We start from the raw sequence: 24,482 nt of genomic DNA on the forward strand, positions 1-24,482 counted from the left end.
AAAATAGATTTTTTTTTCATTGTACCCATTGTTTTGGATGAGGAAACTGAGGCAACTTCCCCGACTCCATAACTTCCAAGTGCAGAGTCGAGATTCAGAGCCAGGTCTCAGGCTCCAGAGATTGTCCTTTTTCATTTTATACTGTCTCTGTGCACCTTGCTGTGCTGTCTTTGAATATGCAAAGTTTGAATATGCAAAGTTCAGTGACCATCAAGCAAAGGGGAGTAAATGAAGCTATAGGTATGTATACCTGTGGACAGGGCTATGATAGGGTTTGGAGGGAAGAGTTAATAGGGATGAGAATTTAGGGGATTCTGTCCTGAGGCAGAAAATACTCAAGGCTGAATAATCCCCTTGTGTGATGGGGAGGGTGCTGTTCCAGGCAGAGGTGCAGTGTCCCTGCGGGGACAGAGAGGGAGAGAGAGAGAGTGCGCGCGAGCCCCTGGCAGGAGCAAGGAAGACGGAAGACCAGAGTGGCCTCAGGGTGGAGGAGGTGGGGGCTGGGAGAGAACAGCAAGCTGCCAGTGACGGAGCCATCGTTGGGATTTGAGACAACACCGCAAAGTCTGGGAGAAGCTAAGCTTACAGTTTGGTCTTTGTACATTCCCTGTGCTACTGTGTGTTCCAGGATCCAAATCTCAATGCTCTTTGGTGACTAAATATGAAGGAAGTCTTTAAACAAAAAGGGATGTATGCATATGTGCAGCTGATTGACTTTGCTGTACACTTTGTAAAGCAACTGTACTCCAAAACAACAGAGACACAAATCTGATTACTACTCGCTGTACTCTCATCCCAAGTGGTTGTTTTTCCCACAAGTAAGAAGAGCTTATTGAGTTGGCACTCTTTGCTGGGAAAGTGCATAGTAAGATTGAGAAGCAGAAACGGGGATTTTGAGTGGTGGATTTTAAGGTGTTTGTGCTGTGCTTAGTTAGTTGCTCAGTCATGTCTGACTCTTTGTGACCCCATGGACCATAGCCCTCTGTCCATGGGGATTCTCCAGGCAAGAATACTGAAGTGGATTGCCATGCCCTCCTCCAGCAGATCTTCACAACTTAGGGAAGCCCTTTAAAATGTTTGTTCCTTCGTTAATGGAGAACTTATGATTTTGATTTTGTGTGAGAGAACTCAAGAGTATGTCAGTAGTTTTGCCTCTTTTGAATAGGGTCCAAATGGACCACCTTCTATTGAATTCTGCTGCTGCTGCTAAGTCGCTTCAGTCGTGTCCGACTCTATGCGACCCCAGAGACTGCAGCCCACCAGGCTCCCCCATCCCTGGGATTCTCCAGGCAAGAACACTGGAGTGGGTTGCCATTTCCTTCTCCAATGCATGAAAGTGAAAAGTGAAAATGAAGTCGCTCAGTCGTGTCCAACTCCTAGCGACCCCATGGACTGCAGCCTACCAGGCTCCTCCGTCCATGGGGTTTGCCAGGCAAGAGTACTGGAGTGGGGTGCCATTGCCTTCTCCGTATTGAATTCTACTCTACGGTAAATATTTATAATACATTTTAGTATATCTGTTACGAATTTATATGTTTTTAATGTATAATTTGACATCAGGGAATGATTGACTTGTTTGTGAAGCTCTGAATGAATGCAGTGTAATTTGTTTCTGATGTTGAAGCGTTTATCATTTGATCTTATTTTCCAGGTGCCATTTTGTTTGGAAATTATTCCCAAGTAAGGTGTGTTTGACGTTTGAATTCTGTTTTTGTTTCTCAGTTCAGAAAAACACTCAGTATGTCCTGGTGTTTGATGCATTTGTCATTGTGATTTGCTTGGCATCTCTTATCCTGTGCACAAGATCCATTGTTCTTGCACTGAGGTTACGAAAGGTAAATGTGTGTTGGAATATTCTCCCTCACTTCCTGACCTCCGCCTTCAGCTTGTCCAAACAGTGGGGACTTGATGAAGGGTTATCCTGCCCTGTGTGGGGCCTTGACTAAATTAAATTCCTTTGAGTGATTGTCCTCCAACAGGGCATTAATCAACCTGGGGTGTAGAGAATGAGTCCAAGCTCCTGGCAGGTCAGGTAGAATCAGACAATTATCCTGCTTCAACTTGAGTTAATAAGCACAGATGCACAGCAGTGAACTTCTCAAGATTGAATGTTTCTAGAATAAATGAGACCCTTTTAAATTCAAGAGTGATCTTAAGAACAGAGTAATAGCATGTGTGGGTTTCATCTTTTGTCATCAGATCAGAGTTCATTTTGACAGGAAGGCATGGTAAATGGGTTATAATGATGCATAAAATACTTTATCCTATTTTTACAAATAGTTTTTAATTCTCCCCTGAGGTTCCTTTTACCTTTTTACCCTTAGGACTCCTGTGACCATATACTCTAGCACAAATTTTATCCCAGTGTGTGGCACGTGTATAAACACAGACTGGGGTCAGTGGAAGTAGGAAGTCATCAGAATAGCACACGTGGAGCAAGAAAACGGTCTTCATTCTATTTTCTACTTCTTGACCTGTGTCGATTTATTTTGTAAATACCCAGTTCTCTTACCCACCCACCCCTACCTCAAGTCCCTTGATATTCTGAATCCAGAGTCAGGGGCTGGGTTCTGCACGAGAGTAGGGGCGTGCTGGGAGCCCACACCCAGGAGCTGGACCGCCTGGACTCAAGTCCTGGCTCGGCTGCCCTGTGTCTCCATTCTTTCCTCTGGAAGGAGGGGTCCATGGTGCCTAGTTCATAGGGTTGTTGTCTGGTTGAATGTGTTGAGAATATGTAAAGCGTTTGGAATGGACTCTGTGTTAGCTATTTCAACAAGAGTCTGTTGGAGGGAGAGCACAGCATTGGGTGTTGGAGTCACTCAGTTCACTGGTGTGCTCATCTCCAGCTGGGATAGATGGTGGGAGAGGGTGTGGGCTGTTATCTGTACCCTCCAAGTGAGAATCCATCACGTTGGAAAAGGCAGTGTCAAGCCATCGGATATGCGAGAGCTCTGTTCTGCACTTTTTTCCTTCCAGAGGCCAGTGCAGTTTGTTAGAAATGCTTTTTTTTTTTTTTTTTTTGCTGCAGAGATTCCTAAAGTTCTTCCTGGAGAAGTACAAGCGACATGTTTGTAATGCCGACCAGAGGGAGTTTATCAACCAATGGTATATCCTGGTGATTATCAGCGACCTCCTGACAATAAGCGGATCCGTGTTAAAAATGGAAATTAAAGCCAAGGTGAGGGCAACCCATTTTAAATCTTTTGTTCTTTCTATTCTTTTAGGTGGTCTCACATATTCTTGAGATATGCAGGAACTCTCATGTTTTCTCTTTTCTCACATCCATGAAACTGAAGCCTCCTTTGACCTGTTTTTTTGTGAGCGGAAAATGAGGAGGTGGATGTTCTGTGGAAGGTGATATTCCCGTGAATGTTCTCTCGGGAACTTGGCAGCATCTTCAGAATAAGAATTGAAGTGTGAGAGGATTGATTGCTTGGTCAGGATTTATTTATTTTTTTAAGTTGCAAAAAGTAGCCTCTGACCCTTGATCCATGCGCCAGGGGTGCTCACCCATGACTGATGGGGGTTCTGAAGGATAGAGGTTTTATTTGAGGATGATTTGAGTGCCTCTAGTTGCCTGGCTCTTGGGTAACTTAGTTGATTTAGTTTCCCAAGTCTTGACTCCTCCCCTCCATGCTCTGCCTTCAGTTAGCAAATCTTACCAGCCTTCTCTCCTGACCTCTAACACCTCCCTCTCATCCATGGCAACTGCTCCGCTTCCTCCAGGACGTCTTCCTGTCTGGTCTAGATCTTCTCGTTGTTGCGGCTCCTCCTCCCGCCACAGCGGTGTCCTCATTGTTGCTTTGCCTTCAGCCCTGTGCCCCTCGGACCCGTCCACACAGCCGTCAGAGTCATCTTTCTGGCGTCTGTCTTGCAGTGACAATCCTTTCTGCCTCAGAGACCCCCTTTGGGATGAAGTGGCCTTTCTTCAGTGTGGTCTCCAGGGTCCTCATCATCCAGCTCTCCTTCCCTCTCCCGCCCTCGCTTTCTCTGGCCTATCTTGTGGGCTCCCAGCCTGAGGCACTGGTTCAGCCTCTGCTGACTTGCAAGGCTCTCCCAGCCTGTCAACCAGGCTGGCACCACTCTGGGGTCATGCCCGTGGGAGCCCTATGTAAGAAGTCTGGCTTGTGCCTCTCACTGCACATAGCACATTGTATTAAAATTGTGCTTGTGCATGTGTCTCTTCAGTTAGACCTGGAAGTCCTTGAGAGCACAGTTAGCAGATCATGCTGGGGCTTTCTTTTAAAAGTGTTAACAGCTGGAAAGTATTGTTTGATATTTAGCAAACATCATTAGTTTATGTGCTTTAATACCTAAGTCAGTGGTAAATGCAGTCTCTAGTTCAGAGTATTGTTTGAACAAAGATTTAGTTCAACAAATTGCAATACTAAAAGGAAATGAGAAACACATTCAGAATTGTGCACTCTTATTATTTTCTTCTTCAGTTTAAAAACTCTTAGAATCACTGTAGAGAGGCAGGCAGACCATTCTTTTCCAGTTAGTTTCAAGGGAGGTTCCTGAGCTGAGTGGAATAGAAAATTTTACTAATACATCTTTTTTTTTCATTTCCTAGAATCTCACGAACTACAATCTGTGCAGCATTTTGCTTGGAACATCTACACTTTTTGTCTGGGTTGGCGTCATCCGATACTTGGGTTACTTCCAAGCATATAATGTAAGGATGTGGGCCCTGGGCGGCACCACTGGGATTCAGGTCCATTTCTCTGGGATCTATTAGCTACTTTTTAATAACTCCCATTCTGCCATTTTGTGTGTGTGTGTGTGTGTGTGTGTTTTTTCAGGTGCTCATTTTAACAATGCAAGCCTCGTTGCCAAAAGTCCTTCGCTTCTGCGCGTGTGCTGGTATGATCTATCTGGGTTACACCTTCTGCGGCTGGATCGTCTTAGGACCGTATCACAACAAGGTGTGTAGCCTAATTCTTCCTCCTGCACACGGGGCACTTGTGGCCCTTAAAAGTGGGTTTCGGGACTTCCCTGGCAGTCCAGTGGTTATGACTCCACACTTCCAATTCAGGGGACTCGGATTGCATCCCTGGCCAGGGAACTAAGATCCCACGGTGCTGCACAGCATGGCCAACAAAAAATAAGTAAAAAGTTTTTTTAAAAAGTGGGTTTCTAGCATTGACCTTCATCCCACTTCTCTCCAGCACATATGCTTGACATCAGTGAACACATATCTTTATTGTCTATTGTTTTGTTAGTTAGTTTTCCTTTTCTTTCCCTTTCCTGGATGTTGAAGTGACTTTAGAATATTGAAACAAGAACTGCAGGAAACCGGAGAGCACATTTATTTCATGGTTGTCTGGGCTGGCTTAAGGGGTCACATGTGAACCCAGCTGGATACCACAGAAGAAGTGTTTGTACATGAAGTCACTATAATAAAAATGAAAATTAAATAAGGAAAAGCATTTCAAAGTCCTAGGGGTTACAGTTTTCATCCAGATTAACTGAGGAGGATGGATGGAGGAGGATAAAGACTCCTGGAATGACCACGTTAGTTATGATTAGAAAGATAACACATCTTGCCTTTGCAAGGGGCTTTGATTTCAGCATCATCTTACTGCCTTATTAAAGTTCAGTATCTGAATTCTTAACTATTACTGGGCTGCAGTCAGTATCATAATTTCAAGGACAACAAAGTTGTGTTCAGATGTTCTTGTTTTTTCTTTTTAAATGATTTTATTTATTTACGGCCATGCAGGGTCTTCAATGCTGTGTGGGCTTTTCTGTAGTTGCAGTGAGCCAGGGCTTCTCTCTGATTGTAACGTGTGGGCTTCTCACTGTGGTGGCTTTTCGTTGCCGAGCACGGGGTCTAGGATGCTCGGGCTTCAGTTGTTGCAGCACCTGGGCTCAGGACTTGCAGCTCCCAGGCTCCAGAGCACAGGCTCAGCAGCTGTGGCCCAGGAGCTTAGCTTCTCCAGTGCACGTTGGGATCTTGCCGGACCAGGGATGGAACTCGCATCTCTTGCATTGGCAGGTGGATTCTTTAACACTGAGCCACCAGGGAAGCTCTCAGGCATATTTTAGATTCTAGTTTTCTATACGCATATCTGGTGAGAGAGGCCAGGATCAAGAAGCCTGCATAGTTCTGGCTCTGCCATCAAAAGCTCTGGGGCCTTTGGCAAGCGTCTCAACTTTCCTGAGACTGTTTCCTCCCCTTTAAATGACTGGATACTTGCTCAGTTGTGTCAACTCTTTGCGACCCCATGGACTGTAGCCCATCAGGCTCCTCTGTCCATGGGATATCCCAGGCAAGAGTACCTCAGTGGGTTGCCATTTCCTTCTCCAGATGTTCTTGTTTTAAAATGATAAATTTGATTCAAAGATAGAGCAGGAAATGAAATTTGGTAGGTTTTGTTTTCAAACCAAAAAAGTAAAGCAATGATTGCATCTTATAGTTTTTTTTCCCCCCATGGGCCTTTGGCAATTGGGACAATAGAAACAACAAAAATATAAATAATAGCAGCTAACACTTGAGGCAATGCTAAGCATTTCTCTCTTCTCTTTCATTTAATTTTGTCAACAGCCCAGGGTAGTCATTTTGACTTAGGTTTCCTACAAGGAGAAAAGTAAAGATGTAAAGGATTGTATTGACACTGGTATACAGCTCAGCTTTAAGTTTTGACCTTGATAGTTGCATTTAAAAAAAAAAAAAACCATGATCAAATCTGGTTTATAAACTCTTCACAAAAATTGAGCAATCCATAGAACGCAAACTTTTGGTATTTTCCTACTAAAATAAATCCTAGTAACTTGGAATCCACCCAGACTTTCTCCTCTTTAAGCGTTACACTTAATTTGTCCAAAGAGAATTACCATTTTCCTATTTGAAAAACTGTATAGTCAACAAAGTGACCATCTCTGGATTATTAGCAAATCTTGATCATCTTACTGCTCTTCCAGTTCTAGCCCACTGATTTAAAGGTGGCTCATCAGTAAAAACCGTTCTTTGATATGATCTCTCTGATCTGGAGAATTTATTGTCTTGGTGCCCAGGAAAATTAACTTCCTTACTTGCCTCCTGGTCTGAATGCTTTACCACGTTTTTGTCACAAGAGGGCAGTGTTGCACCATGTGGAATAAATGCTGCTCTTCCACGGCCAGTGAATTTATCCAGTGGTCCCGTGGCTATTAATGGTTCTCTACCTTCCCTGGTGGCACTAGTGGTAAAGAACCCGCCTGCCAATGCAGGAGACTTAAGAGACATGGGGTCGACCCCTGGGTCTGGAAGATCCCCTGGAGAAGGGTATGATGGCAACCCACTCCAGGATTCTTGCCTGGAGAATCCCCATGGACAGAGGAGCCTGGCAGGTTACAGTCCATGGGGTTGCAAAGAGTCAGGCACACATCTTCCCTATCCCATCATTGTTCTGGAAGATGCTCAGAAATGTTGTTTTAATTTTACCAAACTAGCTACCATTCTCAAGTGCTATGTGCTAAATAGATAAGGTGCCCATGTTCTTTTCCTCCCTTGGTCTGTTAGCCCTCCCATTAACACTGTGGGAAATATTCTTATCTTTAGACAGAAAATAAGGATCTTAATAAGTTAGATTCCTGGGGTTGAATAGTTAGTGAATGGCTGAGATAGGATTCACACCCAGGTCACCTTTACCTTAATACACATCATTTGACCAATAAGCTGAAGGCTTTTCTTCTTTTCTTTTCTTGGCATTACCTAGAACAAATCATTACAAAAGAGCATTTAGTCTGACTCAAGAGTGGATCGACCATGAGAGGAAAGCCGAGTCATTAGTCTTCTTTCTTTCAATATGTGTCAAGGTTACCTTGTGAAAAATGGTGTTCTTTGCTTTGTGAGTCTTAACTGTATTTTCATTTCTTCCGTTCTGTCCTTTCAAAGAGTCCAGAGGATCAGCACTATCCAAGAAAAATATGAGAGCTACAAATGATAGCCATGTCTGTACTTTTAAATTTTTTCTAGTAGCCACATTAAAATTTTTTTCAGAGAAATGGATGAAATTGATTTTAATTATGCATTTTATTTAATCCAATATATTTCAAATATGACTTCAGCCTGTATTCAATATAAAACATTGAGGTATTTTACATTCCTTTTTTAGGCACCGAGTCTTTGAGATCTGGTGGGCATTTTGTCCTGACAGCACACGTCAGCCTGGACTGGCTATTCTTCAGATGTTCCATAGTCACCCGGAGCTGGTGCTGCGATATTGGATGTTTCACCCCTTGACTTATGTCTCTTAGTTAATCTCACTTCTCCCCTGGAGGAGTAGAGAGATAAGAACTATATCTCTGGGGTTGTATAGCAGGTCTGTTTATGGCTTCTATCTCCCATTCCTAACCAAGCTGATCTATTTGGAAAACACAGAGTTGAGTTAATTCAGTGGCTGCACTGCTCAATAGTTAGAGAAAACCTTCACTTTGGTTTTGGACTTCAGTTTTTTCTTCTCCATATTGCTTCTTCTTTGGGTCTACAGTTAAAATTGTTTACTCCCCCTGCACATCTCTCTCCAAACCAATCCAAATGGTCAAAAATGTCAGGTTCTGCCAGTCAGTCACTATCTGTTGAATCAGAAGACCTTCAAGTATTGCCTGAAAGCCGGACGGCACCATAGTGAGCATTTTCTAGAATTTCTAGAATCACAGCTAGCTTGGGTGTAGAAGCTCAATCGCTCTTTAAACAAACAAAAAACTCTAAAGAGAAGATATCAGAAAAACCGGAATTTCACCCTGATGCTTGTCTGGCAGCAGGAATCCCACATTTTAGCTTCTGGGTTTCCTGTTAGACATAGATTTCAATGGCTCAACTGAAAGAGAATAAAAATACAAGTGTCCTGCCAACGTTTACTCCAGCACTAATGGACATTGGCGCAACGCCCTTTCAAAATGTGTGAGCATGGTGGGCTGGAGCCTGTTGCTGTTTAATAATTCAAGATGAGGACTGGAAGAACATAATTGTAACGTGGCTTTGACATTTCCAGAGTACTTTCTGAGGAATATACCGCAGTCTTGCATTTATTGTCCCCATTTTTCAAATGAAAAGACAAAGCATTGAAAAATCACTGGTCTTCGCTGATGCCATGGGTAAAATTTCAGTGGCACCAGAGTTATACCTTCTTGCTTTCAAGGCCTCCGGTTTTATCCAAGCACCTTTCTTATTCAAAACAACTATTAGCTGGTTAAAACATTTTATATGAATGCTACATGAGACTCTTAGCACCAACTCTTGAAGCAAATTTTTATGTCACTCTCTGACATAAGCCATTGCAATTTGTGCTTTCATTCACATGAAAGTTCTTTTTGACTCAATTGAACAATGATCATTTGTGGAACGAATGCTTGGGTTTTCACTGTGGTAGCCTGGAGCCTGTGGAGACTCTTTGAGGAGATATCCATTTGATATTTATTCAGCATCTACTGTGCCCCCAACACTGTCAGATTCTTCTAGCCCAAATTCTTAGAGGACAGGGACCATGGATTATTGCTTTTTGCATTCCTCATGTCAAGTGTGGTACCTAGAACATGGTAAGGGCTTAGCAAGTTTGCTGAATGACGAGAAACAGAGACATAGCAGTACCTGCTTTCTGGGGACTTACAAACTTGTAAGAACCAAAGAAATTTCCTAGGAATGCATCTGTAGCCTGGAGGCACATTAGGACCTTATTTCTCTTTACCTTGGGTATTTTTTTAATCTCTATTTCTTAAAAATTGAAGTATGGTTGATTTGGAGAAGGAATGGCAACCCATTCCAGTATTCTTGCCTGGGAAATCCCATGGACAGAGGAGCCTGGTGAGTTACAGTCCATGGGGTCATAAAAGTGTTGGACACAACTTAGCAACTAAACAACATAATTGATTTACAGTGTTTCAAGTATACAGCAAAATGATTCGGTTATACATACACACACACATATATATTCTTTTTCAGATTCTTTTCCATCATAGGTATCACAATATATTCAATACAGTTCCCTATGCTATATAGTAGGTCCTACTTGTTTTGCTCAGTCGTGTCCAAACCTCAGCGACCCCATGGACTGCAGCCTTCCAGGCTCCTCCATCCATGGGATTTTCCAGGCAGGAGTACTGGAGTGGGGTGCCATCGCCTTCTCCGATATAGTAGTGTGTACCTGTTAATTCCAATTTCCTAATTTATCCTCTTCCCCTTTTCCCTTTGGTAACCATAAGTTTATTTTCTATGTCTATGAGTCTATTTCTGTTTTGTAAATAAGATCATTTATATTGTATTTTAGTTTCCACATGTAAGTGGAATCCACATATAAGCTATCATGTGATATTTGTCTGTCTCTGTCTGACTTACTTAGTATGATAATCTCTAAGTCCATCCATATTGTTGGAAATGGCATTATTTCATCTTTTTATGGCTGAATAATATTCCATTATATATATATATATATATATATATATATATATATATATATATAAATCTTCTTTATCCATTCATCTGTTGATGACATTTGAGTTGCTTCCATGTTCCATGTTTTGGCTGTTGTAAATGCTACAAATATTGGAATGCATATATCTTTTTGAATTAGACTTTTCTCTGGATATATGCCCAGGAGTGGGTTTCTGTATCAAATGGTAACTCTAGTTTTTTAAAGACCCTCCATACTGTTCTTCACATTAGGTATTTTTAAAGCTAACTTATACTGTGGATCTTGGCCACTGAAACTAGCTCACAGCCACTTCTTATGGTATGAAATGGTAGAGTATGTACCATTTACTTACCTTATTAGGTCTCTATTTAACTTTTTGGTAGGTTAAAATAAATCTCACGTGCCCAGAGAAGAGGGAGATAAATAACGCTAAATATAAGAGGGAGATAAAAAATGCTGAGATGCATATTATGTCCAAACTGATTCTAAGTAACTGTACAGGAAACTAAGGGATGAATTTGCACTGTGCCCACCAACTCGCAGTTCTGGAACTTGAAACACAGACTGCTGGACGTTCTTGACACTAAAGAAAGAATTGGCCAGTTTCCAAGAGAAACTGAGAAATATGGATTAAAAAATTTTTTTAAGTAATTAATTTTTGGTTCTGCTGGGCCTTCATTGCTTTTCGCGGACTTTCTTTAGCTGTAGCAAGTGGGGTCTGCTCTGTGTTGCAGTGCTCGGGCTGCCCACTGTGGTGGTGTCTCTTGCTGCCTTGTGAGGGCTCCAGGGCACATGGGCTTCAGTAGTTGCGCACACGAGCTTAGTTGCTCCTTGGCATGTGGAGTCTTCCCGGACCAGGGATCAAACCCATGTCCCCTGCACTGGCAGGTGGATTCTAAACCACTGTGCCACCAGGGAAGTCCCAAGGAATATGGATTATTAATGGTGCTATCAGAGTTGTAATCGATGTTCATAGAAACCAACTTGAACCACATTGTCTTAAGGCCAGTGGTGGGGTGGAAACTAGTTACTCTGGGAACTGCCTGTCTTATTATTAAATTATCTGCATATTAATAAGTGATTTGCTCCAATGATGTTCCCTCCAGATCTCTGTGGAGAGTGACTTTAGTCCACGTCTTCAGAGTTGTTGCTGATGTAGCAAAGCCATGGGCATGATTCTTATTTGGGGTATGTCCGTATGCTCTCCCTTGGTTACAGAATTTACCCCGTGAATCTGTCATGGACTGGGAGTTTGCTAGCTGGTTGGGGTACAGAGAAGTATGCAGACAACAATTAGAAACCAGTAGTTTCTTCTGTGGTTCTTACTGTTATAGAGAACAAATTAGAGCTGCCAGGGCAGTCTGTCTTGATGTAAGACTGAAATAGCCCTTCAACACTGGCTTCATTGGACAGAGACGATGACGGATGTACCAGATGAAGAGAATAAATCCCAGAGAGGTGACCCAGGTGTTGTGAGAGGAGGCAGACACACGATCTTGACACTGCCATTCAAGGGATGGCATGAGGCCCCATAAACGAGGAACTTACTCCAGGGTTCTTGGTTTGGATTTTTACTTTGCCTCCAGACTTTGCATTATTGTTAAGCAAGAGAAACGATCTGAAGGCTATGTTCTTTGAAGTTTAGATTTTACTGCAGCTTAGACTGGAGGCCAAAGAGGTTGGAGTGAGAAAGACTTCCCTGGAGTTTTCTGTAATAAATATTTAAGTGTGACATCAGAGAGGGGGTAGAAAGAGTGGGTTAGAGAAACACCATACAAACAGACAAACCTTATTAGAGAGCAGAGCAGGAAAAAGAAATTCATTCAACACACTGCTTTTTTTTTTTAATTGAAGTATAGTTGATTTACAGTGTTAGTTAATTTCTGCTGTACAGCAACATGACTGTTATACATATATATAGATTCTTTCTTTAAATATTCTTTTCCATGTGGTTTATCGAGGTTCCCTGTGCTATATAGTAGACTTTGTTGTTTATCCATTCTATATATAATTGCTTACACCTGCTAACCCCAACCTTCCACTCCAGCCCTCCTCCAGCCCCCTCCTCTTAGTAACCACAAATCTGTTCTCTATGTCAGTGAGTCTGTCTGACATAGAAAACAGTCTCTATGTCTCTATTCCACAGATAGGTTTCTTTTGTGTTGTATTTTAGATTTCACATATAAACAACACATAGTTTTAAGCACTTGATTATTTTGGAGTAATCTTTTTCTGGTAGGAGGCTGCAATGGCAGACAGAGATAGAGAAATTTGGAAGGGAAGCCCATTTTCTGGGCTCAGCTGGTGGGAGCTATTATTGTGTTGCATGTGAATCCATATTGATAACACAGCTCCGAACTGGAAATGTCCCAGAGACATTCACAGGGACTTGTCCCCACAGCCACACACGCTGGCTTGATGGATGTACTGGTCCCTCCTCCCGCTAAGGACAGAATAGGTTCTGTTTCAGCTTTACAGCAACCTGTTGTATCTGCATTTCTGAAAACTTTTAATCACCTTTTGCCTATTAACTCATTATCATTCTTCACATAGAAACTTTTCACACTCATCTAATGTTTAACTCTCTGACCTCAGAGACTTCATTCATTAAGCACTTGCTGTTTACTTTCTGTGGATATGGCAGCTGGTGGTCAAGCACATAAGCCGGGTGGGAGCTGCGAGCCTCCTGGGGCATTCCACACCAGCCCCTGCCCAGCTCTGCCCCCAGGGCTTCAGGTGTTCAGTCAGCCTCTTGCTAATTACCTCCTGTCCCTGCCTCTACCCGCCCCTTAAACTGGCCTTGTCTGGAACAGAGTCCATCCGAGGTTCCTCCCCCACCCTCCTGGGCTTACTTTCTCCCCACTTTCCTCTGGATTCCTTGCAGTTCTGGGCCCCTGCACTCTGTCCAACTGGCACCCTGGCCCCTGAGCTTCTCATTCTAGGAGATCTTCACGTGCCACGGAAACAGAGAGCAGATCCTATCCCTCTTCTCAAGTTTTCACTCTTCTCCAGGGAAGGCGGGATTAGTCTGAAATATTTATAAGCCCAGACAAGGCTCTGTGAGCACAGCACATACTCACTCTCCAACCACTCCTTAGGCTCTGCACCTTTTCCCTCCATATTCACTGAGCAAATTTATCTTCCTCCTCTCACTGATGAGCACCTCGGCTTTCAGGCCTGACTTCTGAGGGCCACTCCTTAGGCAGCCCACCCAGCTCCGCCACAGGTGTTAGGTTTCTTGGCAGTGGCCAGTCCACTGTTAGCGGGGGAGCCCTCAGAAGACACACCATGATCATTCATCCTAATGCACTTTCCCACCTCTGGTAATCTTGGGCTTTTAAGGCTCGAAAATTATCTGAATCCATGGTTGGAAAGGCTACAAAGAAACCAATTTTCTTGAGCCTCTGTCTCTGGCCCTTCCACCTTTGCTGGTGCTCTGCAGTTCTTTCAGAAAGCAGTTTAGCAGATTTTAGCCTTAAAATGTTAATCGTGGGCTTCCCTGGTGGCTCAGTGATGAAGAATCTGCCTGCCCATGCAGGAGACACTGGTTCGATCCCTCATCTGGGAAGACCGCACCTGCTGCAGAGCAACTAAGCACATGCAGCACAACTACTGAGCCCCCGCTCCGCAATGGGGGGAGCCCCCGCTCCGCAAGAGAGGAGCCCCCGCTCCGCAATGGGAGGATGCAATGGGGGAGCTCCACAGAGAGGAGCCCCCGCTCCGCAATGGGAGGAGCCCCCGCTCCGCAATGGGGGAGCCCCCACTCCACAAGAGAGGAGCCCCCGCTCCGCAATGGGAGGAGCCCCCGCTCCACAATGGGGGGAGCCCCCGCTCCGCAAGAGAGGAGCCCCCGCTCCGCAATGGGAGGAGCCCCCGCTCCACAATGGGGGGAGCCCCCGCTCCGCCAGAGAGGAGACCCCGCTCCGCCAGAGAGGAGCCCCCGCTCCGCAATGGGAGGAGCCCCCGCTCCGCAATGGGGGGAGCCCCCACTCCACAAGAGAGGAGCCCCCGCTCCGCAATGGGAGGAGCCCCCGCTCCACAATGGGGGGCAAGAGAGGAGCCTGCTCCACAATGGGGGGAGCCCCCGCTCCGCAAGAGAGGAGCCTAGAATGGGAGGAGCTCCCAGCCCTCAACGGGAAGCCTGCACATCGCAACTAGAGTGCAGCCCCTGCTCACTGCAACTAGAGAAAAGCCAGTACAACAGTGAAGACCACACATGGCCAAAAAAAAAAAAAAAAAAAAAGTTGATACTGAGACCTAATAATAGGAAAAAACTCAGTGCCGAGAAGTGTGATTTGCATTGTTCTTTACAAGAGCAAACATGATTAGGATGTCCAGTGAAAGGGAAATAGTTACAGTTGACATTTCCAGCAAATCATCTCTGGGTATGAATAATACAAGACTGTGTTAAGTAGAAAAGAAAGAAAAATCTGATCCAAAATTGTCAGGTGACATGATCCCAAATATATAAAAAGTCATTGGAAAAGACCCTGATGCTGGGAAAGACTGAAGGCAGGAAGAGAAGGGGGTGACAGAGGATGAGATGGTTGGATGGCATTATTGACTCAATGGACATGAGTTTGAGCAAACTCTGAGAGACAGAGGACAGGGAAGCATGGGTGCCACAGTCCATGGGGTTGCAAAGAGTCAAACATGACTTAGCATCTGAACAACAACAACAGAAAGAGTGCAAAGGGAAAAAACAGAGAGGTGCCAAGAAATTATCTTTGTGAATGTAGAGGAGAGTTTTGAGTAACAATTTGCAATGCATGGTATTCCAGGTGCCCTAAAGTGAATGTTAATTGTAATAAGAATGGCAGCAACAACGTCTTCAACAAAACCAGCTAACTAGATACTTCTCTACTTCATTGGCTAGCATATCTCAGACTACTTTTGGTCTCCCTCCTCCACAGTTTGAAAATCTGAACACGGTTGCTGAGTGTCTGTTTTCTCTGGTCAACGGTGATGACATGTATGCGACCTTTGCTCACATCCAGCAGAAGAGCCACTTGGTGTGGCTGTTCAGTCGCCTGTATTTATATTCCTTCATCAGCCTTTTCATATACATGATTCTCAGCCTTTTCATTGCAATTATTACAGACTCTTATGACACCATTAAGGTAAGCAGTTATCATTATTTCCTACCAAAAACTATTGCAAATTCTGTATAGATTGGAACATAGGAAAATACTATAGTTTTTTACTTACTTAAAATACTATAGTTTTACTTAGATTTTTGAGATTTTGTAGAAAAGAAACTTTTTAGATGCTGGGGGTTCATTTTAAATATGCATTTAGGACATTGTCCTTGGTGCCCAGATTGGGGTGGGCTGGTTTGGAGGTATAGTGGAAAAGAGAAAGGAAATGGGTAAAGATGGGCCTGCCTGCCTGCTAAGTCGCTTCAGTTGTGTATGACTCTAAGTGACCCTATGGACTATAACCCACCAGGCTCCTCTGTCCATGGGATTCTCCAGGCAAGAATACTGGAGTGGGCTGTCATACCCTCCTTCAGTGGATCTTCCGACCCAGGGATCAAACCCCTGTCTCCTGCATTGCAGGCAGATTCTTTACCACTGAGCCACAGGGGAAGCCCGTAAGGATGGGCTGAATTTGGTAAATCAGGTAGTTGGGCTGTGGATCTTAGTGCTTACAGGCGTACGTGCCTGTCCTGGAACTTCGGCTTTGAGTGCTAAGTTTCAGTGATAAGGGGTGACCATCTTCCTGACAACTGTCCAGATGTGGGCACCCCTCAAACACTGGATGCCACTCGTGTGATGCAGGTTTCCTTTAAGTTACAAATCTAAGGCTTTTGTGGCTGTTTAGCCTCCTACCTTCCTAAGCTACCCAGTGGACCCTGTGTCCTTTCAGACTGGGTCCATTTAACTGATCTGTAGCATGAAGGAAGTCCTGTAAACTCGGGCGGTGATGTCTCCACAGCAGGTGGTCGTGCTTGGAGCCAGCACCCTGTTTGGGGCCAGCATCTGAGCAACCAGGGATTCCATGTCCATGTCCTATGGTGTTGTCCTCTTCTTGAACCTTCTCAGACTATCCCAGAAGAAGCCAGTCCGTTAGAAATACTCCTGAGCATTTTGCGCAGAAGGGGACACATGTTCCTGTAGGAATGGGTGGTTGGCTGCAGGGGGGCTGGTCATGGGGAGAGGAGCCAGGCCTGCGCAGTGTGGGTGCTGTCCTTGGATGTGGCAGTGTCCCTGTGAGGGTGCCAAGCCTTGGTGACCTGGTGGATGATCTCACTGAACACGAGGGGAGGGGTCTCTCAGAGTCTCTGTGTCTGCTTGGAGGAACCTACTGCCTTCTACCTCCCTAAGCGACCAGCTTCTATAAAACTTCCCAGCCCAACTCCACATGGGCAGTGTGGGAAAGGGGAGGCTTCTCTTGGGCTTGCAGTGAACACGAAAGCTTTAGACTGCTATTTCCTTCACTCTTTAATTAACATGCCTCTAGGCTTCCTTGGTGGCTCAGTGGTAAAGAATCCGCCTGCCAGTGCAGGAGATGGGGTTTAGATCCCTGGGTCGGAAAGATCTCCTGGAGAAAGAAATGGCAACCCACTCCAGTATTCTTGCCTGGGAAACCCCATGGACAGAGGAGCCTGGTGGACTACAGTCCATGGGGTCACAAGAGTCAGGCACGGCTTAGCAACTAAACCATAACAACAACAACCCTTCCCCCACTAAGGCTTGCTTTCTGGAGTTTTCCTCCGAATGGCTCTCTGTTCCCATGGTAGCCCTGGCTTGGCTTTCAAGGGACCCAGAGATTGATTATTATTGTTAATATCAGTTCTTAGATCCAAGCTTGCAACGTGGGAGAGTTTTATTTTAGCAGAGGTGGGTTTGGTTCGTTGACAAAGGGAGCAATTTCTCATGCTATATAAATAAGGTAACCACATTGTGTACTTTTTAAAGAAATACCAACAGAATGGGTTTCCTGCCACGGATCTTCAGGAATTCCTGAAGGAGTGTAGTAGCAAAGAGAAGTGTCAGGAAGAGTCACCAGCCTTCCTGTCCAGCATCTGCTGTCTGAGGAGGTCAGTATTGTGTCGAGTCAGGTCTCCATGCTCCCAGGATGAGATGCTCTGTTGCCTTAACAAAGAGTCCTCCCAGGGCAAACGCTGCACTCAGAAATCAGCTGATTGGAGGAAACAATGCAGCCCTCCTTTCTTTCCTCCCACTGCACTTGGCTTTAGAAATCTATTGTTTCTTATAAAACAAGGTACAAAGGTACAGGACATGGTTGGAGTCTCTTGGGAATGTTAAAGCCTGTTATGAGATGGCATGAATTATGTCCCTGAAGGCAAGAGGGTGGGCTGCCCACAGGAAGAGATCAGAATCCTTCATTTATAGGTGTAGCTCCAGGAATGCCAAAGATGTTTTCCCCTTTTCACGATTTACTAGACATTATTTAGAAGTGCTCCATCATACCATTTCAAATCCCAAGATGCAGTTACTTGAAGGTTTCAAGTAACCTTCCTTGAGCAGAGCAGAAAATCTGCTTGAGAGGGGCTCTGTGTGTCCTTGGCTGCAAACACAAATCAATTGATCAATGGCTCTTTGCTCACCATTCATCGGGGCACTTACATAGTCCGGACCTCAGTGGCAAAACCTCCACACGGTGGGTTGGGGACCAGAATGGAGGACACATGAGGAAAATCTTAACTGTGCCCATGTTTGTTTTCATCGCAAGTCAGGGATGGGGTTGTTAGCTAGAAGTATCCCCGACTTGCGTCTTTTGAGAAGCATTCGCTAAACCAGAGTCCTGAAGGAAGAGGAAGAACATAATTGCTACTTAAAATCACAGGATGTATTTTTCGTTAATCAATTCGTACTGCATCTTGGGATTTGAAATGGTATGATGGAGCACTTGTAAATAATGTCTAGTAAATATGAAATGAGATCTTCTGAGAAGAGTTAAGTTTTTACAATCACATTTTATCCTCTCAGAGCATTAAAGTGCTGCCATGGAAGCAGGGATAAAGGGAAATTAATTTTCTTAATAGGCAGCTGCCTCCTAAGGGGTACCTTACATAAGGTACCTTTTCTAATTAGAAAGCTGCTTTTCTAATCTGTAGTTAACCATAAATTAAAAAAAAAAGTCATCTCAGAATGTAAAATAGTTGTGAACACTGGACAGTAATGGATAGGCTTTTGGTGCTTGATTTTTGGACCTTGGTTTGTACCAAAAAAAGCCCCAGAGGGTTGTTAGATGATTTCTCGTGCAGCCATATGAAACAAGTGAAAGATTTAAAGAGTGAACTGCAGGACTGATTGATAAGATTGAGTCTGGCTGGTGAGAACAGAGCAACATCAGCAGGCAGTTTTCCCCAAGGTGAACTAAGGCTTGTGGAGAAGGTATGTCTGGTGCGAAGAAGAGTCTGCTCATAGTGAGCAATGAGAGAATTAGCAGAACAGGAGGGTCAACCAAAGGAAACCAAGTGAAGAACAGGATGTTGAAAGTTTTGAAAAAAGAGGAGATCAAAAATAGAAACAGAAGTGGCTGTTACCAAAGATGGCCATGGGTGAAGTCAGCTTGATCGGTTTTAGCTGAATAATAGGATCAAAGCCTGGAATCCAGGGGGATCTGGCTGGACCCTGCACAGAAACAGTGAAGGTCATAGGGTCTAATGAGGGAAATGGGTTGTAGTGAGGCCTTGGAACAAGTGATGGTTTTGAAATCATTGAAAATTAAATATACCTGGATGTGTTTAACAGCTGGAAACTTAAGAATGAAATAAAATTGAGGAAGACGACTTAATTCTATGAGTCTAGGACTCATTTTATGACTGGAGAGTACATGTTGGAGAAGAACCATAAAGGCATCACAAGTGTTGGTATCTGAGCCCCTTTCCAATGCCCATGACACGCAACCCAAGTATCACAGCTCTGCCTCCTGCAGAGCACAGCCAGGTTGCTCTTCTTTAACCAAAGCGGCAAAACCACCACAGACTCATTCTCTCTTGAATAATTGACAGAGCCTCTAGCCTGATGGTCAGAACACTGGGGTTTTCATTTTGGATCCTGCCAATTACTGAATGTGTCCCATGACCTTTCCCAAGCCTCTGGGTCCCTCTGTGGTATCATCAGGGTGGAACAAGTAGCTTCTCTCTTCTGGTTCTATGGGGAGGTATACTTCTGGTCTGGTTCTCTGGAGGGCTGTGCTGGTTTGAGAAGATGCAGTTAATCTTTCCCCTTCTCTACCATAGTGAAGGAGGAAAATATGCAGTTCTAGCCATGGAGATGGAGGGTGGACAGCTCCTCAAAATTGCCAGAAGCATCTAGTCAAACCCCAAATAATGTAAATTGTCCTTTTCTTCCACTTATATGTTGCACTCAGCATGTCAGTAACTTATGTATGCCTACATGATAGAGCATGTATTCCTGTTCCATCTCAAAGAGTTTTAAGTTATTGCTCTCTTTTCTCTACTTCTCCCCCTTTCTGTTACAGGAATAGAAGTGATGACCATTTGATACTTATTAACTAAAATCCTCCTGCTGATGATGATCAAGTTTCAGGTCTCCATATTGAATGACAATGTAGAGGAGCCCCAAATGGCTTGGACCAGCACTTCCAAAAATACCGATTGTGGATGGGGAAAGAGGACTGACTGTCAGCTGGCTGAATAGAACTGAAGTTCCAAAGTTCCTTTTTATAAACTTGAATGATGAAGAATAGACCACAGTCACCTCCTGGGCATTAGTGTCATAGAGCAGTGAAATTCTGTCTTGGTGTTTTAAATTATGATGTCATATTTCAGAGTGTGTAAAACAATGGTATTTAAAGCTGTGTATTTGAAGATGTGAGTTTATCATCAAATATGGGTTTGTCTTAAAAGTGATTCTTGGGTTAGAAGACATTTCTTGATCCATGGTCTGCACAAGACAGAAATTGGTTGCAATACCAACCTAGAAACTCAATGCTGGAGAACTATTAAGCCATGTAAAAATTACACTTAAGTCAACAAAAAGCCTCTTGCAGTGGACGTTTCTTGGCCTATGTTTTCCTATGGTCTTCTCAGAGTGATCTGAAGAAACTGTTGGTAAAGTCAGTGGGAAGAATTGGAAACAGTCATTTGGACACCTTGTCACTTATGCTCCTTGTTGATTGTACACCCAGGACATGTGGACATTATACTACAGCAGTGGTCACTCATTTTAACACCTGAACTCCACTGTGGTGGGAATTTACCCTTGTCAAGCAAGGAAGGTGGTATTTTTTCCCAAAATAAATTAAATTTATTTTTATCACAACATATGGAACTATTGGCCTTCCCTGGTGGCTCAGACAGTAAAGAATCTGCAATGTGAGAGACCTGGGTTCAATCCCTGGGTTGGGAAGATCCCCTGGAGAAGGGAACAGCTACCCACTCCAGTATCCTTGCCTGGAGAATTCCATGGACATAGGAGCCTGGCAGGCTACAGTCCATGGGGTCACAAAGAGTCAGACACAACTCAGGTCTATACACAAAATACTTTGCTAAACTTATCATTTTAGTTATAAACTTCTTTACTTACAAAAAAAATGTTGTTACATTCAAGTTTTAAATTAAAGACTATTTAACCCGTATTTCTCGGAGAAGGCAATGGCAACCCACTCCAGTACTCTTGCCTGGCAAATCCCATGGATGGAGGAGCCTGGTGGGCTACAGTCCATGGGGTCGCTAGGAGTCGGACACGACTGAGTGACTTCACTTTCACTTTTCACTTTCATGCATTGGAGAAGGCAATGGCAACCCACTCCAGTGTTCTTGCCTGGAGAATCCCAGAGACGGGGGAGCCTGGTGGACTGCCGTCTCTGGGGTTGCACAGAGTCAGACACAACTGAAGCGACTTGGCAGTGGCAGTGGCAACCCGTATTTCTAGGGTCATCCCCATGCAGAATCATTGTGCAATTAGCTCACTTATTCACCCCAAATATACCCCCAGTACATCATTTATCTCTGAATAGAATTGCTATTAATGCCTTTTATACAATTTGAATTGAAGATTAATGATGGTCTTCCATGCTCATGTTTTTCTTTCATTGGCTTTCATGTTTCCTTTTATTTCTTTTCCCTCCAGCTGAACAAAACACTTTCAGGAAGAAAAATCTTTTTTCAAGGTTACCCTGTGTCTGTAGAAACATTGTTTTCTCTCTTTTTAAAGCTTTTAAACAATTGTCACCTTGACAACTCTATTATCTATTTGGATTTTATTGAACAATATTTTCTTATAACTCTGCGAATAGACATATCTGGGACAAACCATTTTCTTTCCTTTCCTACGCTTCCACTTGGAGAGTTCACTGAAAGTTAGGAGACTCATTCTTTCTGCCTCTTGGTTTCATTATGGGATCACAGTTCTTATAGAACATACCTCCATGGCTTGCAGTGATTTCCTCAAAGCCTGATGTAACATTCTTAGGCCTACTGACTTGGGCTGGTAAGGAAAGGTCATGGGTGATTTTCACTTCATTGAACTACTACTAATTTTTTTAAATGTACTGTTTTTTAACATCTACCTAGTGAAAAATTCAGATCACATCTCTATCAACTTACTATCTGGTCTTCAAAAGGGATTGCTCACTTTCTTAAAGGCAAAGTGAAGGAGATAGAGGGGCTAATTTGTAGGAATTAATAAATATTTATGATAATGACTTGTGATTAAGATCACTTCATGCATAGATTTAGTTCATACCTGAACTATCTTAGGGGTCAACTATTTTAAAGTTACTGGTGAAGAGTAAGATTTTAATTAAGTAGGACGTTCATTACAGGACTCTCCCTCATTGTCTCCTGCTCCTCCCCATCAAGCCCCTCCCAGGACTTTTCTGGTCCCCCCACTTCTCTCTCCATGCACCCACACTTTCATCATGTGTCCATACCACATCTAGACAGCTAAAATCCCAGTTTACCCTGTACTTGGTGCTTGGGCAAGTTACTTCCAGCTTCTAAGTGATGAAACCTCAACAAACCGTGGGATTGGCATTTAAGTCAGGTAATTCATGCGAAGCCTGACGTTGAACACTGAAACCTGAGCCATTCTTAGTTTTTATTTTCTGCCCGTTTGTATTAGTAAGTAGGTTCCATGGGATCATGGGGGAGTGAAGATGTTAAGCCATTTAGTCTGCCAGGGTCCCTGTCCTCCTCCTATCTGAGTCTCCTTGGACGGGTCACACCAGCCTTGGTTTCTTCACCTGTAAAGTGGGGATTGCAGGGATTAAATGAGTCAAATGTAAAGTGAGTAGAACTGGGCATGACTTATAAGTGCTCAGTGAATATTAGGTCTTTCAAAAGCTTTTCTTGCATGGTCTACACATGTACAAATCTATCACCTGGGCAAGCCAGGAAGATCTTTACTTTGAAGAGAGCTCACCAGTTTTGGTGAACTTTGTTAGGCCTCTAGGTGAGTAGATACGCACATCCATCTTTGTCCTGGGGGCAAAGATCAATTCAGTGTCTAAAGCTCAAGCAGTTGTGGAGGAGCCTGTGGACCTCAACAGCCTAAAGGCCCGGCCCTCGGGGCGAAGCTGTCAGTAGGATGGGTGGATAAAGGTCCCCGAGGTACACAAGTGTCACAAATCCTCAGTCCTTCACCCTGAGACCACCCCCCCCTACCCCCCCCACCCCCGCCCATACCCATCCTCAGCTAGGAGCCCACTGCCTTAACCAAATTTGTCAGAAGGTGTGCAGTACAAATCAGCTATTGCTGATCTGATGTAACAAATGTGAAAAAGCCAGAAAGGGTCTTCAGGAAAAGGTTTTCCTAAAAACCTTTCAGGAAGGTTTTCCTTCTTTCAGCCCCTGCTGAAGGCTCACATTGTAACAATCGTGGGAGGGGTGCCTGACCCACCCCTCACCCTCTCCCAAGGAGGCTTCAGCTCAGCATCTCAGGTTGATGAGAAGCACAGTGACCCAATCTCTTGATTACTAGCCAGACACCCTGCGGTTCCTGAGGCCTCCCTGTAAAAACAGCCCAGCACTGTCTCTGAGGTTCAGGGTCCCTAGTCATTGGGAAAGTATGTTCCCCAAGTGCCTACTATGGTCTTGGCCATGGATTGCTCTAGCCAATATAAGGAGCTGTGATGCTTAGAGGTCCGATTCCAGCTATCTGAATCACTCAATGTGTGGTGGCCGCCTTTTCCAGCAACACTGGATAACTAGATTGCATTTTGCTACTCTCTAGTTCCACATTTATTTTCATGTAATTTGAGCAAATTTTATTTTTCTACCCCTGACTTGAAGTTTAAATATCTCAACCACAGTATTCCAGTGGTGTGGAATCTTTCTCTAACAAATATCTAGAATTTCACATACTTGTGGAACATGCAGAAAGTAGCTCTTGTGTGACAGGGTGATTGAGGACCTCAAAGACAAAATCCTGAGCACGGCTTCCGGATCTTAGGCATCATAGGAAGGACAGTGAACGATGACAATGAGAACTGGTACTAGAGGAGCGCTGAACACTTCTGCCTCCTCTCCCATTTTTTTTTTTTTTTTTTTCCTATTTGAGAGGTTCTGAGCCCTTAACACTGACAAAACGCAGCTTCTTGGTTGTGTGATTTGTCCTTTTGAGAGGACTTCATGCTTGGTTTAATGTTCTTCCCTGATAGTCTTGAAATTCTCTATTTTTTTTAAAGATTTTTTTTTTATGTGCACCATCATTAAAGTCTTTATTGAATTTGTTACAATATTGCTTCTGATTTATGTTTTGGTTTTTTGGCCACGAGCCATGTGGGATCTTAGCTCCCCAATCAGGGATTGAACCTGCACCCCCTGCATTGGAAGGCGATGTCTTAACCACTGAACCACCAGGGAAGTCCCACTTCAATATTTTTTGAACATGGGGCCTCACAAGTGATGCAGCAAATTCTGCTGATTGGACTGGGTAACTTAGTGACTAACAATGATTAAAGCATAGCCTTTTAGGAAAAGGCTAGCACTGTAGTTTTTCTTCAAAACAATTGAAATTTAATGAAAGGAAAGAATAAAGCTGAATGGGAATTAGTTTTTAACAGAATTTCGGATGCATCATTTTTTTCAGCCTCTAATTTTGCAAATAAGTGGCTATGGGGTGGCTCCTCATCTCATATCTTGTTTCA

At 43.8% G+C, this 24,482-nt stretch overlaps 1 protein-coding gene across 1 annotated transcript in view; it reads left to right on the forward strand.

The window, feature by feature from the left end:
* The window catches only part of MCOLN2 (mucolipin TRP cation channel 2), a 68,023-nt gene extending 43,750 nt beyond the window's left edge, over nt 1–24,273 (forward strand). The window contains exons 8-14 of the mRNA XM_070367765.1: nt 1,723–1,835; nt 3,029–3,178; nt 4,574–4,675; nt 4,803–4,925; nt 15,308–15,514; nt 17,315–17,436; nt 19,851–24,273. Of these exons, the coding sequence (XP_070223866.1) occupies nt 1,723–1,835; nt 3,029–3,178; nt 4,574–4,675; nt 4,803–4,925; nt 15,308–15,514; nt 17,315–17,436; nt 19,851–19,887 (854 nt within the window). The 3' untranslated portion in view covers nt 19,888–24,273. The remainder of the gene's footprint in view (nt 1–1,722; nt 1,836–3,028; nt 3,179–4,573; nt 4,676–4,802; nt 4,926–15,307; nt 15,515–17,314; nt 17,437–19,850) is intronic.
* The last annotated feature ends 209 nt before the right edge of the window (nt 24,274–24,482 follow it).

This window comes from Bos mutus, chromosome 3 (assembly GCF_027580195.1).
Source record: "Bos mutus isolate GX-2022 chromosome 3, NWIPB_WYAK_1.1, whole genome shotgun sequence".
In the NCBI taxonomy this organism is placed as follows: domain Eukaryota; kingdom Metazoa; phylum Chordata; class Mammalia; order Artiodactyla; family Bovidae; genus Bos; species Bos mutus.